The following is a 16686-nucleotide window of genomic DNA, read 5'->3' as shown; positions in this document are numbered from 1 at the left end:
GAGGTTTGGGGGGGGGGTTCCTAGCTTTTCCACCCCGAATTTAGAAAGGTGTATGCATAACACTTTGTGTTTCACACATTACTGGGTACTGAGAAATACCGTTTAGTTGATGGGAAAGGCATATTAGTTAAAATGAATAGGCAAAACTTCTGTTAGATAAGAACTGGACCAGTGTGATGTGTGCAGTGGTGTGTGTTTGTGAGCACGCGTGTGTGTGTGTGCGCGGATTTTAACTATTTCAGGACGAAGTGGCTCAGTCACTCCATCATTATGCGTAGGTTTTTATTCTTCTAAAGTGTACATGTTGTTCTAGGACTTTTCATTGCAGCCTTTACATCTTACGATTCTAGTTCTCAATTTTATGACTCGAATTCTCTGTTTGCATAGAAAATTGAGAATGATCTCAATTCCAACGAACAATTCATTGATTTGTCCTTTACATTATTTATTCATTTATTCAAAAACGTTTATTAAGTGAAACACTGTTTTAGAAATAAGAGAATTTTGCTCCAATATATGTGATTTTAAGAATAAAAGGAAAACAGCAAGTCAGTATCTTTCATACTTAAAATGAATGTGAAGGATTCCATTTGTAGGGTACTTTCAAACAAATATAATGGAATTCCTCTGGAAAATGGCTTGTTGTCTCTTTGATTTCCAACAGCAACATTTCAAACCAGGCCTCGAATCACAATGGCATGCGACAAAAACAAGTTGTGATAAACCTTTGAGCCCTGGCGTCATTAAAGGCCCAGCCACGGGCTCCAGCGAAGGCCCTCTGTGTGCTAACTCGGCCTCCCTCTGCCTGCAGGTTCCAGAGGGGCGACTACCACATCGACGTCTGCATCAACGACTACCTGGACGTCTTCTGCCCGCACTACGAGGACTCGGTCCCGGAGGAGAAGACCGAGCGCTATGTCCTCTACATGGTGAACTTTGATGGCTACAGTGCCTGCGACCACACCTCCAAAGGGTTCAAGAGATGGGAGTGTAACCGGCCTCACTCGCCCAACGGACCGCTGAAGTTCTCCGAAAAATTCCAGCTCTTCACACCCTTTTCTCTAGGATTCGAGTTCAGGCCCGGCCGGGAATATTTCTACATCTGTGAGTATCTGCAGATTTATCATGTTGCGGGGCAGCTGCGGGAATCCGGAGTAATTTTTTACCCGTGTTCCAGAGCGTTGCAGCGAGCTGGACGCTGCCTCCCAGATGTCTCCTTGTAAATGCATACATCAGGGTCCCTAGATGCATTAGCTGGGAATTGAGAGCACAAATTAGATTAAAGACACAGCGCCTCTCCCCCTATGAAATTGCGTGTCAGCCTGTTCAGTGAACCACTGCTGACTTGTATTTCTTTTAAATGAAAATTGCTAGGACTTCTCCAAAGCAGAGGAAAAGAAAAAGGGATTCCTGAAAAAAAAATTAACGGAAATAATTAAATTTACATAGCTTCAGAGTCATTGGATTTCTTATTCAGGTGTCAGCAATATCCTTTCAATCATCCACATTTTCAGTGGAGAGAGCCAAAACTCCTGCAAATGTCAGCATGCTGACGATAAATACTCTCTCTGCCCCAAGGAGAAAAGACAATTATTAAGAGCAGCTGTGTCTTTAAACAGGCAAGAACGTGAAGAATCTAGAAAGGGTTCCAAGGGAACTGGTGTGAGCGTGTTTCCCACCTGTAAGCAGTAAGTGACCCTGTCCTGAGAGAGCTCTAGGTGTTCTCAGCAGACCTCTATGAATCACATAGCCATGGCCTCCTATTTCTCCATCATATGCACCATCACTTCTTCGGGCATCATGCTAGTCATAGATTCTAGATAACCAGATGACTGCTTCCCAGACCTCTGTGCATAAGTCACCTGGCATCATGTTAAAATGCAGATTCTGGCTCGGGGGGGGGGGGGGGGCGGGGATGCGGCGTCCGAGATTCAGTATTTTATAAAGCTCCCAGGTGATGGCGATGCTGTGGTCCATGGACCACACTTTGAGTTAGCAGGGTTATAGGTCATATCTCATTTAGGCAGCTTGCTGTGTCTCTGTCTGGACTTCCTTTTAACTAGTATCAAAATGTTAAGTGATCTGGCCTTTCCCACGTTTTCACTGTCAGCTGAAGGAGTTAAGTGTTTACTTGTTTAGAATTCCATTTACTGAACAGTGTGTCGTGGCTCAGAAGTATTGGGGGCTACAAGATGCAAAGACACGCCCCTGCCCAGCTGGTGTGGCTCAGTGGTTGAGTGTCGACCTGTGAACTGGGAGGTCACATTTTGATTCCAGGTCAGGGCACCTGCCTGGGTTGCAGGCTCGATCCCCAGTAGGGGGCGTGCAGGAGGCAGCCGATCAATGTCTCTCTTTCACCATCGATGCTTCTATCTCTCCGTCTCCCTTTCTCTGAAATCAATAAAAACATTTATATATATATATATATATATATATATATATATATATATAAAAGACACTTCCTGTCCCCAAGGAGTGACTGTGTAGTGGGGAGCAGGCATGTCCATAGGCCATTGAAGTGCAAATAGGCAATTGCTGAATGAAGATGAATGCAGGGAGCAGTGGGACCCTGGTGGAGGTTGTACCTCACCTGCTCGAAGAATCGGGACATGCAGTAGAGACACGGTGCGTAGAGATCAGAGTGACACCCCCCAGTGTGCTTAGCATGGACTTTCACCCCTGCTTGCCAGACCAACATGATGAAGAACATTCCTGTTCTGACTCATTTCTTCAGTCCAAGGATCCCCACCTACTCCCAACCCACATGTTTTAAGTCTACAAAGATTTCTAGCTCCCCTTCTCCAGAAAACAGGATTTTATAATAGGCCGGATTTCGCCATCACAAGGGCACTCTAGCTTGTATTGGAATTGAATTTAAAAAGGAAATTGAACAGTACCAGTTTTATTATTTCAGTGCATATTTCAGTTGTTAGTCATGAGAAAACATGTGAAAGCCTTGATACTATCTCACATTTGATCCATAAAATAAGAAAAGGGATATTGAGCCCCACGGATGGAGGAAACACTGGCGAGCCACTAGTGAGTTCACATGGTCTCGGGCAGCAGGCTCCCACCTTGTGCTGATTTTTTACTTTGTGGAAGAATCCCATTCAGCGTGTGAGAAAAAGGAAAGAGGAGGACTTCAGTTGCGGACAGAAACTCATTAATTGCCTCACTCTAAAAGATCATCCCAAGGCAGGAGGAAATTATTGCATTTCCAAGTTTTCGTATTGGTTTCTCAGGTTAAAAAAACAACAACAAAGCAAAACCCAAAAGTGAACAGAGAGTACTAAGATGGGAAGCGTGCTCACCAGCTGACTGGTTGATTGCATGATCGTTAGAAATTCTAGAATCCATTGAGGTTCATAAGCAAGATGTTATTATTCAAATATACCCATAGTGCTTATGACTCGTTTTTCCTCATTTGTGGTTAAATTCAATATTTCACTAAAAACCATTATGTGTCTTCTATAACATTCATTTAACGGAGTCATTTAACTGTCAAGGGCTCCTGTCAAAGTAATTGTTCCAAAATGCTTCAAAATATCAAGAGCTTTTTGCTGTTCAGCTGAGTTTAACCTGAATTACATTTTTTTAATGAAAGGTAAAATAGCACAAAAATTAGCAGTGAGATACTCGTTTACAAGAAGCAGAGTGGCCTGTAGTTGGTTAAATAGAATTTTTAACCACATTTTAAAACCACAAGAACATCCTTTCCTGTCTTTTTAGTAGTGAAAGGGTTTCCTCTCTCTCCTTCACTGCTGAGAGCTGGAGCGGCAGAGCTAATGTGGCTGTCTTAGCGGCGTTTAATATACTGTGGTCATAATTAAACTAGAGAATTCTTAGGGGAGAATTGGCCCTCACTTGAATTCTCCTCTCTCCTAATATGCGTGGAATGAACAAAACGATTGGGAAATGGCTCCTTTCACACTTACTGCATCACAAGAAGCTGTATGGCCGATCTCAGGAGCAAGCTGACTGCCCACCGGTCAGTTTTATACAGTGTTCTTACCAGGCCAGGGGTATATTTCAGCTCTTCTCAGCCTTACTATCTCTTGCAAGCTTTCCAAGGAAACAGGAAAGCTATTGCCTAAAGTAGGCAGCCCTGCTTTCGGGTGCTAGAGGAAGGGTTACATTTTGTGGTGACTGAACCAAAATTCAGATGTAAACTTGGATTTGTGGGAAGGGAAGGGGAGTAGTTCACAAGAGGATGTCACCTCATCACTTAGACTCTGAGAGGACACAAATCAGAGGGTTCTTATCAAGCTCTGCTTTACCCTCAGCAAGATTTATTTCCTTCTTCAATCCATCGAGGTAGACAAAATTAAGAATACCGTAGTTGGAAATACCTCATATGAAATTTCCAGCTTACTTTAAAAATAAAACATTCTTCACAATTCTAGATCCTTTATTTGTCCCAAGAATGACTCTATGCTATGTTCTCTTTCCTTGGGAACAGGTATATTAAGTTGTTATAATAACTGATTATTGCTGAGGCAGAATGAGCCCCTGCTCGAATCCGACACATACTGTTTTTAATCTCCAGGAGTTATTTTGGTAGGTGATTGGCATACTGAATTAGAGAAAGTCGGTGGTATTTCTATCAGCGATGGATTTGCAGAACTGCCCGCCAATAGGTTATGGCAATAGTCATAGACTTCCTAAGGCAAAGGGTTAGTTCAGAAACTTCAAAAATACTCATTTTAGAGATGACTCTCATAAATATTAACCAACGAGAACAGGTTTGAAATAAGTTTTGCTGTTGCTATTTTTAAATTTGAAGAGGCAAAGAAAAATAAATAAGGCATAATAGATTATTTTTGTAAGTCAGTAGAAACACTGATTTTGATTGTCCTCTTTTGTAACGTAAGGTAACCTGAGTCCCAGGCCCTCCCCTTGACTTAACGGGCTATACGATCTTGGGTAAATCATTCAGTCTCTCTGGATTTCCAGCTCCACGTCGGCAAAATAATGTGGTTGCAATAGATGATTTCAAACATTTCTTAGAGCTTTACTATCCTGCTCTTACTCCATTTTCCCAAAGGACTGCACCATTAGGGTAAGAGAGAACATCTGGGAAGTGGCCCAGCCGAATGCCTTTTCCTTACTTAGTAGGTGTTCAGTAAATGCCAGTTAAAGGGATATTAGGGGAAATGCAGAGTGGAGAGGCCTGTTAGGTATTAGACTTGTTAAGCCCCTGCCACCCCGCCTGACCCACCGTTACCTGTGTCCCCTAGTGCGGCCTGCGCCTGTCTGCGTTCCTCCCTGGAGCCACCCCGTCAAAGCCCTCCAGTGGCTCACATCCTGCCTCACCAAGACAAAAACCTAAAGTCTGACCTCTCCAACAGGCTTCTCCCTGGCAGGTACCGCTCCCTTCCCCGCCCTCGGCCTCTTGGACTTCTCTTCCCGCTCCCTCTTCGCCCCGCTGTCTGCTCCGGCCGCCCGCCTGTCCGCGCCCCAGACAGCAGGCCCTTCGGACTTTCCCATCTCTGCCTGGGGATCGCATTGCCCCAGGCATCCATGTCCTTGGCTCTCACTTTCTAAGTCTACACTAAAAAAAAATATATATATATATATGTTGGAGACAGGCTCTTCTGCCCTCCTTGTATAAAGATAACACCTCTGTCATGCTCTTCACTTTTTACCCTCTATTTATTTTTTCCCCTCAAGTACTCATCACGCCTGACATTAGATATTTATAGTTGTTTGTTTCTGCTCTGTGCCCTGTCTTATATCGTTTGACACATAGTAGATGTTTAATAAAAGAAGATACTAGAGTTTACTTAGCACTTCCTCTGCACCCTATAATTCTCAAAACCGCACTATGAGATAATGATCTTCCATTTTCACTGGGGAAGAAACTGAGGCACAGAAAAGTTAGGTAACTTGAAACAGGTTTGCACGGATAAGAAATGGTTGATCCGAGAGGAAACTGACTGAGTAAGCGAGTAAAAGGAAATGAAGAGATAAAGGACTAGGTATCAAATGCTTAGAAAGGAAAAAAAAACCCCATATTTTATATTGTATTTTAAAAGATTAGGAACAATTAGCACTACTGTTTAGAAAATACTACTTACAAACTGCCAGAAACCCAAATCAGATAAGTAGCAAGATACATTTTAAACACATTTATGCATGTTCAGCTCTCCATAGGATACTTTTCCATCTTCAAAAGAAATTTCAACTGTATCTTCCTAGATGGTTGATCCTTTTAATATGATAACTTCAGAAGCCAGAAAAGTTGTATTTTCACAGAAATTCTTTTTAAACCCACTAAAATATTCAGCATGTGGAATCATGATTCTGCACTCGATTCAGGAATGAGTGAGTTTTAATGAGAGACCTACAGTAAGGAAGACAAGTGCCATTTTCTGAAGATGATACTAAAACAACAGGTAATGATTGAAGCATTTGCTATATGTAAAGTGTAGCTGATGTTCTTCAAAAGATACTCGGAGTAGAAACAGCTGATAGCCACAGCACCCAGATGGAAACCGGGAGTTTGTGGGAGATGATTAGGGAATACACCCTTCCTGAGATTACTGGTGAGTAAACTTGAAGATACATGTTTATTCCTTAATATTGATAGGGGGATAGAAGTGCAGAGCTAAAAAACGTCCATTTCTTTGATACGAGAATCCTGGAAATCTCATTAATGAAAATAACTTAGGGAGGTGAAGACTTCTGCTTTAGTCTTTTTGGTGTGCATATTTTTCAAAATTAGAAAAAAAGTCATGAGGACAGTCTGTGTTACTATGAGCATCCTTGCTTATTTGCAGGTGACTTGTTTGGAACTTAGAGTGTAGTTTCTCATAGAAGTGTTTCTACAATCAGGCAAGCTCTCCATAGTTTGGGGAACCTACTGAACCATAATATTATTTAAAACTGTATATTTTTAACAAAAAAATAGTAGAAAATATGTAGAAGACCTGTTCAATAATTATTTGTCGAATGCATAAATACCATAGTAGTAAACCAAATAGAACAAAAAAGCACTTAATTTTTTTTATATTTTATATGCTGGTGTTTGAGAAAAGCAGATAAATTAGAAGACCCAGGTTTTACGGCATCCACTGCATCAGTTCCCTATTTTTTAAATAATGTTTTTGATTGTATGCTGGAGATACATCGAAGGAGAGGATGGGCATGATTTTTTTTTTTTAAAGGCAGCGACTCTGGTAAATGCAGCCTTGAGCTCAAATCCTCCTTATATACTCTAAATAGCGGTGTGATGTTGGTTAACTCAACGTCATCAAACCTCACTTTCTAAATCCATAAATTGGGTACATAGTAATAATTTACTACCACCATTTTTCTTATTTCCAAGACTCTATTAAAGATATATTTTTTTGCCCTGGCCGGTGTACTCAGTTGGTTGGGCATTGCCCCATGCACCAAAAAAGTGGTCATGCCAGTTCAATTCCTGGTCAGGACACATGCCCGGGTTGTGGGCTCAATCCCCAGTAGGGGGCAGCTGATCGATGTTTCATTCTCTCTCTCTCTCCCCCATCCTCTCTCTTTAAAAATCAATAAAAATAAAAAATTGAAAAATAAATAAAGGACCAGTTAACTACCAAATAGGTAACTTCGTTTATCCAGATCTGAAAATGTTTTCATCCTTTTAAAAGTTAAGGCAACTTGAATAGTGCTGATTGATAATGTAATTTAGTAAAAAATATCATGAATGCCTAGTAAAGATTCACATTTTAAGTCTATGTCCTGTCTTCTGAAGGAATTACATGGTAGGATTATATTTGCCAAAGGGAATCTTCATTCCCTTTTAGATGTCTGGGTCTTCAGCAGCTTACAGTAGGACTCTACATTAATAATTATTTGGGTCCTAACAGTTCACACCAATCTGCCTTTTTTTTTCTGAGTTTTCTTATTGAAATAGAAGTGTGTCAAAACAGCACATTTATCAAAGCAGGAGGTAATCTTTTCCATCTTTCAAAGTCTTTTACTCTTTCAGGGGAGGTGACCTTAAGTACAATGTACTTTCTTAAAATGAACAACTCAGTATTTGTTTCAACATGTGTGTGCGTTTTGATTTTATTACTGAAAAATTGTTTTGATTACTGGAGTCTTATTTTAGCATTAAATGCTCTAGCATATACTTCTGCTGAGATTTAAACGGTTTATTTATAACGGAAATTTCTATAAGGACTATGTTTATCTACTAGTTCACCCCCTGTATTATTTTTAGGTGTGTGGACTCAGATCATGGTGTTCAGCAAGACATATTTGTATTAACACAGAAGGGAGCTGAAGGGCAGGGTTAGGAAATTTGTAAATTTTAATATCTTTGTAGTGAATAGGAATGTCTATGGCATAAACATTAAAAAGTAATTGCTCAGATATAGATACAGAGTATATCTTAGTCACTAAAATCTGTGAAGGGTTTCTTTTTAAAGGTTTGCTTCATTTCGAACATACAATGGGACAGTTTTTCTCCATTTGGACACTGGAAGTTTGTCTGGGACTGTATCAGATTTCTTCCTGAAAATAGTCGTTGTCTTCTCTTTCTATATTTCCCATGGTCTGCAGTGAACCTGCAAGAATGCACCGTTTTGTTTCAAGCCTGCGTTTTAGAGAATCGTGTCTGTTTCAAGTCGTCCCCAGCCGTCTTTCGGGAAAGCATGAGCGGGTTTCAAGGGCTCTTGCGTGAAGGTTAAAGAAAGAACAAGAAAGAGGATATTTAGGGACTTTGGGAGAGTCTTCTGTGTTGATTGCGAGCTTCCCTCTGAAAACGGTTGTTGCCAGCGGTGCCTGTTACAGCCTGCGGCGCTCAGCTCGGGCGTGGCGGGGCAGCTGCGAGGAACACGGGATATTTGAGAACACTTCGTTGTGGTGGGGTTTTTTTTTTTGTAGATTTGGGTCTATATTATTTGGTCATGTGGGGAGAATTTTAAAAAGACACACACGGCCTGTTAAGTGCCTGGACAGAAGGATGAGGTGCTGTTACAGGGCATCGGAGAGACGAAGGCCAGGCCCGTCTGCGGAGGGGGAAGGGCCAACAGCACTGTTCATAGATTTTGACGTGGGGAGCATTCTTCTCTTTTTCATTGCTTTTCAGAGAGAGTGGAATGGGGGGGGAGAGAAACATCAAGGTGAGAGAGACACATTGATTGGTTGCCTCCGGCACTCGCCCTGACCTGAGCCGGGGGTCGAGCCTGCAACCGAGGGACATGCCCTTTGCTAGAATCGAGCCCAGGACCCATTAGTCCACGGGCTGACGCTCTAACCACTGAGCCAAAGCGGCTGGGGCTCGGGGAGCATCCTTCAAGCTTGCAAAGGGAGCCTTAAAAGCCGCTGAATAATTGGGGCCTGTTAGAAATTCACGGTATCAGTCATACGAAACTGAACACTCCTAAGTATCCTTCCCATTGTTTGAATTTTTCAAAGGCTGTGGCGCTCAGATAAGAAGCTCAAAAACCAAACCGTTTTTATTTGTGCTCCTTCTATGAATTTAAAATGCTATTACAAGACTGAGGAAACATGTAGTGTTCTGACCTCCCGAGGAGGAAGAAGGAATTGTGTCACCTTTAGCTTCCCGTTTCCCCCACTGAGACTAAATGCTGAAATGGAAACAAATGAAAGGATTGTTCTTTTTATCCCTAAATGTCAAAAGTGGCCACATCTCCTAGAGAAATACCGCACCTGATTAATTGTGTAATTTCACAGGGAAGCGGTAATTTTCGGCCTTATAAACATGTACTGCACTAATTTGATTTCAGAGTTAACTGAAAACAGTTTAATGAGCTGCTGTATCATTGTGTGTGTGCAGTGTTACCCGGAGCAGATGCCAAGAGGAAGGAAATCACACGCTAGTGACACTTGGAATAACTGTTTATACTTCATTGACTTGGGGTTGTCAGCGTGCTCTTCTCTGTTTCCCTTAGTAACTTATTAAGGCAACCAAACTCCAGTGTGATGCTGTCTGAGTGTCATTTGTTGTAAATTACACAAGCACGCACACACCAAACGCTTAGTCAGTCTTGAGAAGAAAGCACTTCCTTGCTTAGATGACCAAAATACCATCCACGAGACACGCACGCAGGGTGGAAGGTGACTCCCAGGGCCTTGCGTGCTGGAAGAATAGAATCTGGCCTTTCATCAGAAGAAATACTATTTCCACAGAATCCTCCACTCATCTATTCTTGCTCCATTTTAACAGAATGGTTGTGTAACTCTTGGTTTGAAAGTTGTCATACAGCCTCACAGCAGGCTTATATTATCTACAGAGTTCTTTATGAGGAAATATAAATCACCACAAATGAGACTTTTCACAGCCAGAGATATGTAGAAATCTGTGTCAGTGCTTTGCTGGCTTGCTAAAAAATATCTCTAGGCTCCAAAGCTCTCTCACAACTCATCCCCGCTCCCTACCCTTTTGGGAAGCAATTCTCAAAACTTGAGATTTATGTTCCAGAGAGCTGATCGTGGCTATAAAGTTTTCTATTCTCTCTTTTCTTTTAATATTAATGCAGAGAATGAGGCATTATCATTCATTATTTTAGTCCACGAGTATCCTGTGGGCTTGAAATACGGCTTCTGGGGATATGGCTTACCTCTGTTTAACGGGAAGTAAGTGGACTTTGGCAACAGGCTTCTTTTCTGCTGAATATATTTAGGCAGATTGTAGAAAATTCACATTAGGGACAGAGCTTTAATATATATGCTATGTCTAGGTTTGGTTTTAAATTTTAAAGCTTTACAAAATATAAATTCATTCTGAGCTCCAAAAGTAAAATATCACGAATTGGAAAATAACCAGACGCCTATTGTTGTTAGGAATTAGAAAGGTATCTTTTCATTTTACTATTTTCAAAGATGTACAGTATTTCCAGCCAGCTCTATCTACGTTAATGTTAGGTGAGATTTCGTTTACAGGGAGCACTCCTTTTTGCTTCCAAATTTTTAAAAACAAATAATGTCTCTGAATCATTATAAAAGAGTACATATTGTTGTTAATGTAAACTTGGCCAAATTTTTGTTGCTCCAATGTCTGGCTTCTAATGTAAATTTGCTTTTTCTAATTTTCTTTTTGCAAAATTTTTTAATGTTATTTTTGTCGTGTAAGCCCATTATCCTTGCCCTGACTAAAATCTGAATTGATGACATTTTGTCATCATGTATGTTTTGCTTTAAGTTTCAGTGGGTCCTTAACCTTGAATTCAGAACTTCTCTCTTTTAGGCCTAATTTTTAAGGCAGAAAACTAAACAAGGAGAGTAAAATAGAGGCCAACAATATGAACAAGCAATTTTTTTCTTTTTTCTTTTAATAGATTGCTTAAAGTTCTTGCTATATACACCAAGGGCAGTTCAATTAATTTTGAGAACATATAATAAATACTGCGATGATTTAAATGAAGTTTTGCTATCATCGCTATAAAGGATTACTCAGACTTTGACCAGTAATTCCTCCCCTAACATTTGTTCTGATAATCATAATCATAGTGATTTAGCATTTATTGCAAGTTTACTGTGTGCCAGGCACTGTATCAAGCACATGCTTGTTTTAACTCATTGAACCTTCATCTGTGATGTTGGTACTATTATTTTCCCTAGCGTATAGATGAGAAAACTGAGGCTGGGAGAGGAGAAGTAACTTGCCCGAGATTATGTAATTTGCAGTGGAGTCAAAATTCGAACCCATGCAGTTAGACTCCAAGTCTAAGCTCTTTATTCACTTACTTCATAATACTTTTTTTAAAAAATATATTTTTATTGATTTCAGAGAGAGGAAGGGAGAGGGAGAGAGAGACAGAAACATCAATGATGAGTCATTGATAGAGCCCTCAACCCGGGCATGTGCCCTGACCGGGAATCGAACCCCGATCGCCTGGACCCTAGGTCGATGCTCAACCGCTGAGCCACACCCGGCCGGGACATAATACATATTTTTAAAAAAGTTAAAAGGAGACAGATTTCAAGCGCCCTTGGCAAGTCATTCTGCAGGTCCCTCCCTACACCCTGGAATGTAAGGTAGATCCAGTTCAAAAAATGGCTAATGCGACCTAAAGAGGAATGTTTCGTGTTAGTTTATGCCTGAGATTCACACCCTACGAGGGGTATGGGATTTTAAAGTAAAGCAGAGCCCTGGTGAGTGGCGTGGAGGTCAGAGCGTGATGCCATAATAAAATGGGTGCTTCGCTTGCCCCGCTGCAACTGGACGGAGACCTTCAGTGATTAGCAGGACTATTGGAAGTGTGAGTGCCTTTGGTACTGAGTCGTTCTTTCGGAGGTGTAGATTTGATGAACAGAAGCAGTAGCACCGGGCAGGCATCGGTGGATAGATTGCAAAACCTCGTGGGCGACTGTCTCAGCATCACAGCTTGTTAACATGACACGTCGGGGATTGCCTCACCTTGTCCTCCAGCCCGGCAGCTGCAAAGGATTGTTTCAATTATTATAGTTGTTGCTGCTGCTGCTGCTGTTACTTAAAATCCACCAGTTCTTCACAGACTTGAGGTTATTACGTATCTCCACCAATTCAAAGTGATGAGTAGAGACTCTGCAAGGGGAAGAGCCAACTTTGAGAACTTAGAACATTTGAAATCTTTAGAATGAAGGTCGGGAATTACGGCGGCCGTGTGCAGGCACCCACATTTTACACAGGAGGGGCCACACGCTGGCTCCTGAGGGCTGTGGGCACAGTTGGGGAGAAACCCACCCCCTACCAGCAGCCCCCCAGAGAAGCAGCTTCTCACAGCCCCGTGCTTTCCTCTCACCGGCCTCCCCTCCGCTGAGGGGGAAGCCAGAGGAGCGCAGCCTCTGGGGTCCGTGAAGACAGGCCTGCCTGGAATGGAAGGCGAGTACCTGGCAAACAAAACGCTATAGGTTGGGCCAGATTGGGGGGGCCATTAATTCTGGTCTAAAGAGTTTGGAACTTTCCCAGCAGGCGATAGGAAGTAGTATGTTTTTGAAGGTGATACTGATTTGGGCCTTAGCATATAAATACATTGAAACAGGTTTAGGGCTAGACGCTGACTGGTTATATAATAATTGCTAACATGCAGTCAACAGTTTTCTGTTACACTGTTTACTTGTATTATCTCATCTGTGCCCTAGCACAGTTATGTGTTAGGCACTGTTATTGTTCCCACTTCACAGATGAGGAAAGTGAGGCACAGGCAGGTCAAATAACTGGTCTAAAATCACGCTGTTCCTGTGCAGTGGAGTCCAGCTGAGCAAAGGCATTCTGACTCCAACGTTCACGCTCTTAGCTCTTTTCCATGTATAGCAAATATTGTTCGGACACTTATTCCATAAATAGTGCTGATACTTATGAAGAAATTATTCTAATCTCAGAGATAATAACACCCTTTATCTGAATTCCCATTGTTCCTGAATTGTCTTCAGTTTCTTTGCCATGGCTGCAGTTTTATTTACTTTTATTTATTTATTTATTTTTTAATTTAATTTTTTTTTGCATAGCTTTTATGTTTTTATTAAGTGAAATTGCTAAATCAATAACATTTGCTGGATTATTAATTCAATCAAATAGCAGAATTTCTGACCTTTTGATATGAAGTGTTAGTTTATTGTTAAAGTTCATTGTAGAAGATTTATTGCAGCTATTTCCTGAAATATTTATAATCAAAATGCTACATAAACCTGTTTATTAAAATCTGCTTGGGCTTTTGGTACTGGTGCATCATTAAATTTGTACAAAAAACCTACCATGTTATAGACAGATACATTCAGTATTACATATCATTTTCTCATTAGGCAAACAATTCAATACTCCCTGAGCTGTTACCCGTCAGGCCAGCGTAGCGGACACCACAGAGGGACAAGAGAAAATACTCGATGTAATCTTTGTCCTCTGGGAGCTCATAGTCTACTAGGAGAAAAATGTATCCATGAAAATAACAACAGTAAGAGAAATAAAATAAATTACAAGATTGACACTGTTCATTGACAAGAGGGAGAGGATTGCGTCAGACGGAAGACATTCAAGCGAGCGCTGCCTTGAGGGGCAAGGTGGCATTCGGGTTTCAGGGCTCCAGACGCTGTCCTAACCCTAGTGGGTCACCCACAAACGGGGGTAAAAATGCAGGTTCACGGAACCCACTTCCAGGAAATCCGATTCATTAAATTTCACGAGGTTGCAGTAGGGAGCTTCATTTTCAACAAGCTCTCCAGAAGTTTCTTCTGTTCCGCACTCTGGGAACGTCGGCTTAAAGTGGGCACGGACGGGTCTGAAATCAAGGCACGGGCGCGGGCCGGCATCGTCCGGGTTGAGCAAGGCGGCCTCTGCCAGGTGAGTGTGTGTGTGACCAGGGACCGCTGGTGACAGAGACCGAGCTAGCCTCAGACAAAGTCCCAGACAGGCTGAGGCTCCTTCAGGATGCTGATGACAGATCCTCCGCCTCTCTCACCAAACCGCCTCGTTCGCTCCATGCGTAGGTGAGAGACAGGTCCCCGGGCTGATGCACGCAGGGGCCGGGTGACCCTTTGGGGTTTCTGGGGTTTTTATGTAACTTTTAAATTTTTTTGTAATAAAATGAATTCCTTTTACAAAGTGCTAAGCTGTGCGGGGATAAAAATGAGAAAGCCACATGAAAATAGAGAGGAGACAGGCAAGATATTTAGCGATAAGAAATGTTAACTTTGGAGCAGCAGTTTAGAAGGAAGACGTGTGCTTGGGGACACTGGGAAGAATAGCGAGTAGCTCCCGTAATATTCTGTTTCTGTAGCACGAGGCTGTTGGAAGGAACATGGAAGAAGTGGGTGCCTATTGTCTGTGACCTTTCGTGCCTGTCAGTTTATGTTCTCTTTTCCCTGCTGTTCGGTTAGAGTCTGATGAAAAGGGAGTGTATCTAAATGGAGCCGTGATTTGGTTATGATTAAAGGTCAACAGAGATGTATATTTAATCACTATTTATTACTGATGTAATGGGTTAGACAGCAGTCGTGTTTTTAACCATATAAGATATCCTGATTCCTAGAAAATAAGACCTTTATTTAATAGTTTTTTTAAAAAATATTAAGTTTAGAGGACTAGATAAGATGAGAATGAGGGGATCTGGGTCTTGACTCCATCACTTATTAGGTGTGTTAATTTGGGCAGGAGGTTTCAACCTTATGACTCAAGTTTTCCATGTATAAATGAGTTAAAGTGCTAGTTTAATAAATGGTATTCTTAATATTGATATTTGAAAGGCAATTAGTTACTTTCCCAGTTTCTGTCAAAATTAATGATAGCTTCCATGACAAATTTTTATGGGTACTTTAAATTATACATTTGCATGTGTCAAAAATAGTTCCTATCATCAACTAGTTTGAAATGCACTGGTGGTCAGAAATAGCTTACTGTCATTTACTCACAAGGGCATTTTTCTCACACGCTTTGCCGAATCAAATATGACCAAAATATATTAAGTCGGTCGCTGGGGTTCATTTAGAATGTTCTACAGTGGTGAAGATGCAGAAATACCAGCCACTTAGAGAACCACTTTTTTGGGGGGGTCACAGCCAAGACTGCAGTGGTCAGTTGGATTCATACAAAATATTTTTCAGGGCTACCTGGAAAACTGCTTCGCCGCTGGCAAGGTTTACGCACCTGTTTTCTCCCCATAGAGGCTCATACCTGAGAAACAGAGAGAAATGTTCTTTTCTAAATTGAAAAACTCAGCTGTAGTTTAAATGAATGGGATAAATTATCTTTTTCACAATTATCCATTAAAGGGAAAATTGGAATTAATATTAATCACAGATGTTTCATCAAGTTTTATCATCAACCAGATTGACTGCCAAAGTGCTTTCTGGAAGACAGTTTCTCTCCCTCCCCCACCTGCTCCTGAGAACAAACTGTTATTATGGGTCCTTAGATAAAGATTAATGGTTTTGGCAGTTCACTTAAGGAAATCCGTATTTTACTGTACATTCTACTTCAGCTCAAGGCATATCTAAAAGCATGGCTTGTCACCTCCCTTATAACATAAAGACGTGAGGTAGTATAATTCTTCCACCATCAGAAATAGATTAACTAATAAGCAACTCAAGGTTCATATCACCTGACTCATATTTTCAAAGTTTTGACAAGCTTTGTTTGTAGATAAAATAAGCAAAATGCCTATCTAATCCTGGAATTTTAGCAGCCAAATTTTTATCCATCACACTTAACTTACTTTAATATTACTTTTCATGTTTATGTCAACTCTCTTTCTGGAATAATTCATTCCCAGCTCTGTGACCCTTATAGTAATTAAGAATAGTTAATAGTGCCCCATTCATTTGCCAAGTACACCATAGAGGACTACTGTATTCACTGGTAAACAATACTTGTCAATTCTAGCTAATTGAAACAATGTAAAAATAAAAGAAGAACATTTTCCCTGTGAAAGGCATTGATTTTTTTCTTTAACTGAAGACCTCTGGGTGGGCAGGAACCAAGGCAGTGCTAGGGATCTAGAACATAGAAACGAGTAAGTGATCAGAATTCTCTCATCAGGACTCAGCCATTTGCTCTTCTCAGCTCTAGCATGTCTCTATTCCTGTGTCACTCTACTCAGGATTCAGGTTCCTGGGAGAAGGGATGGGACGGGCACATATGCCTGTCCTTTGGAAAGAATAAAAGAGCAGCTTGACTGACAGCCCCACCAAGACTGCATCGAATACGGAAAAAGGAGTTCTTCAAAGTTTCTGTAGTTTTTGTGTTTGGTTTTTGACCTAAGGAAG

At 41.2% G+C, this 16686-nt stretch overlaps 1 protein-coding gene across 2 annotated transcripts in view; it reads left to right on the top strand.

The window, feature by feature from the left end:
- The window catches only part of EFNA5 (ephrin A5), a 267542-nt gene that overhangs the window by 219425 nt on the left and 31431 nt on the right, over window positions 1–16686 (top strand). For both annotated transcript variants that reach the window (XM_016221973.2, XM_016221972.2), the window contains exon 2: window positions 812–1104. In XM_016221973.2, coding sequence (XP_016077459.1) covers window positions 812–1104 — 293 coding nt within the window. The remainder of the gene's footprint in view (window positions 1–811; window positions 1105–16686) is intronic.

The sequence above is a fragment of the Miniopterus natalensis genome, chromosome 3 (genome assembly GCF_054644295.1).
Source record: "Miniopterus natalensis isolate mMinNat1 chromosome 3, mMinNat1.hap1, whole genome shotgun sequence".
Taxonomy (NCBI): domain Eukaryota; kingdom Metazoa; phylum Chordata; class Mammalia; order Chiroptera; family Miniopteridae; genus Miniopterus; species Miniopterus natalensis.
The sequence above is the reverse complement of the archived record's forward strand: the minus strand, read 5'-3'. Positions and strand labels throughout refer to the sequence as shown.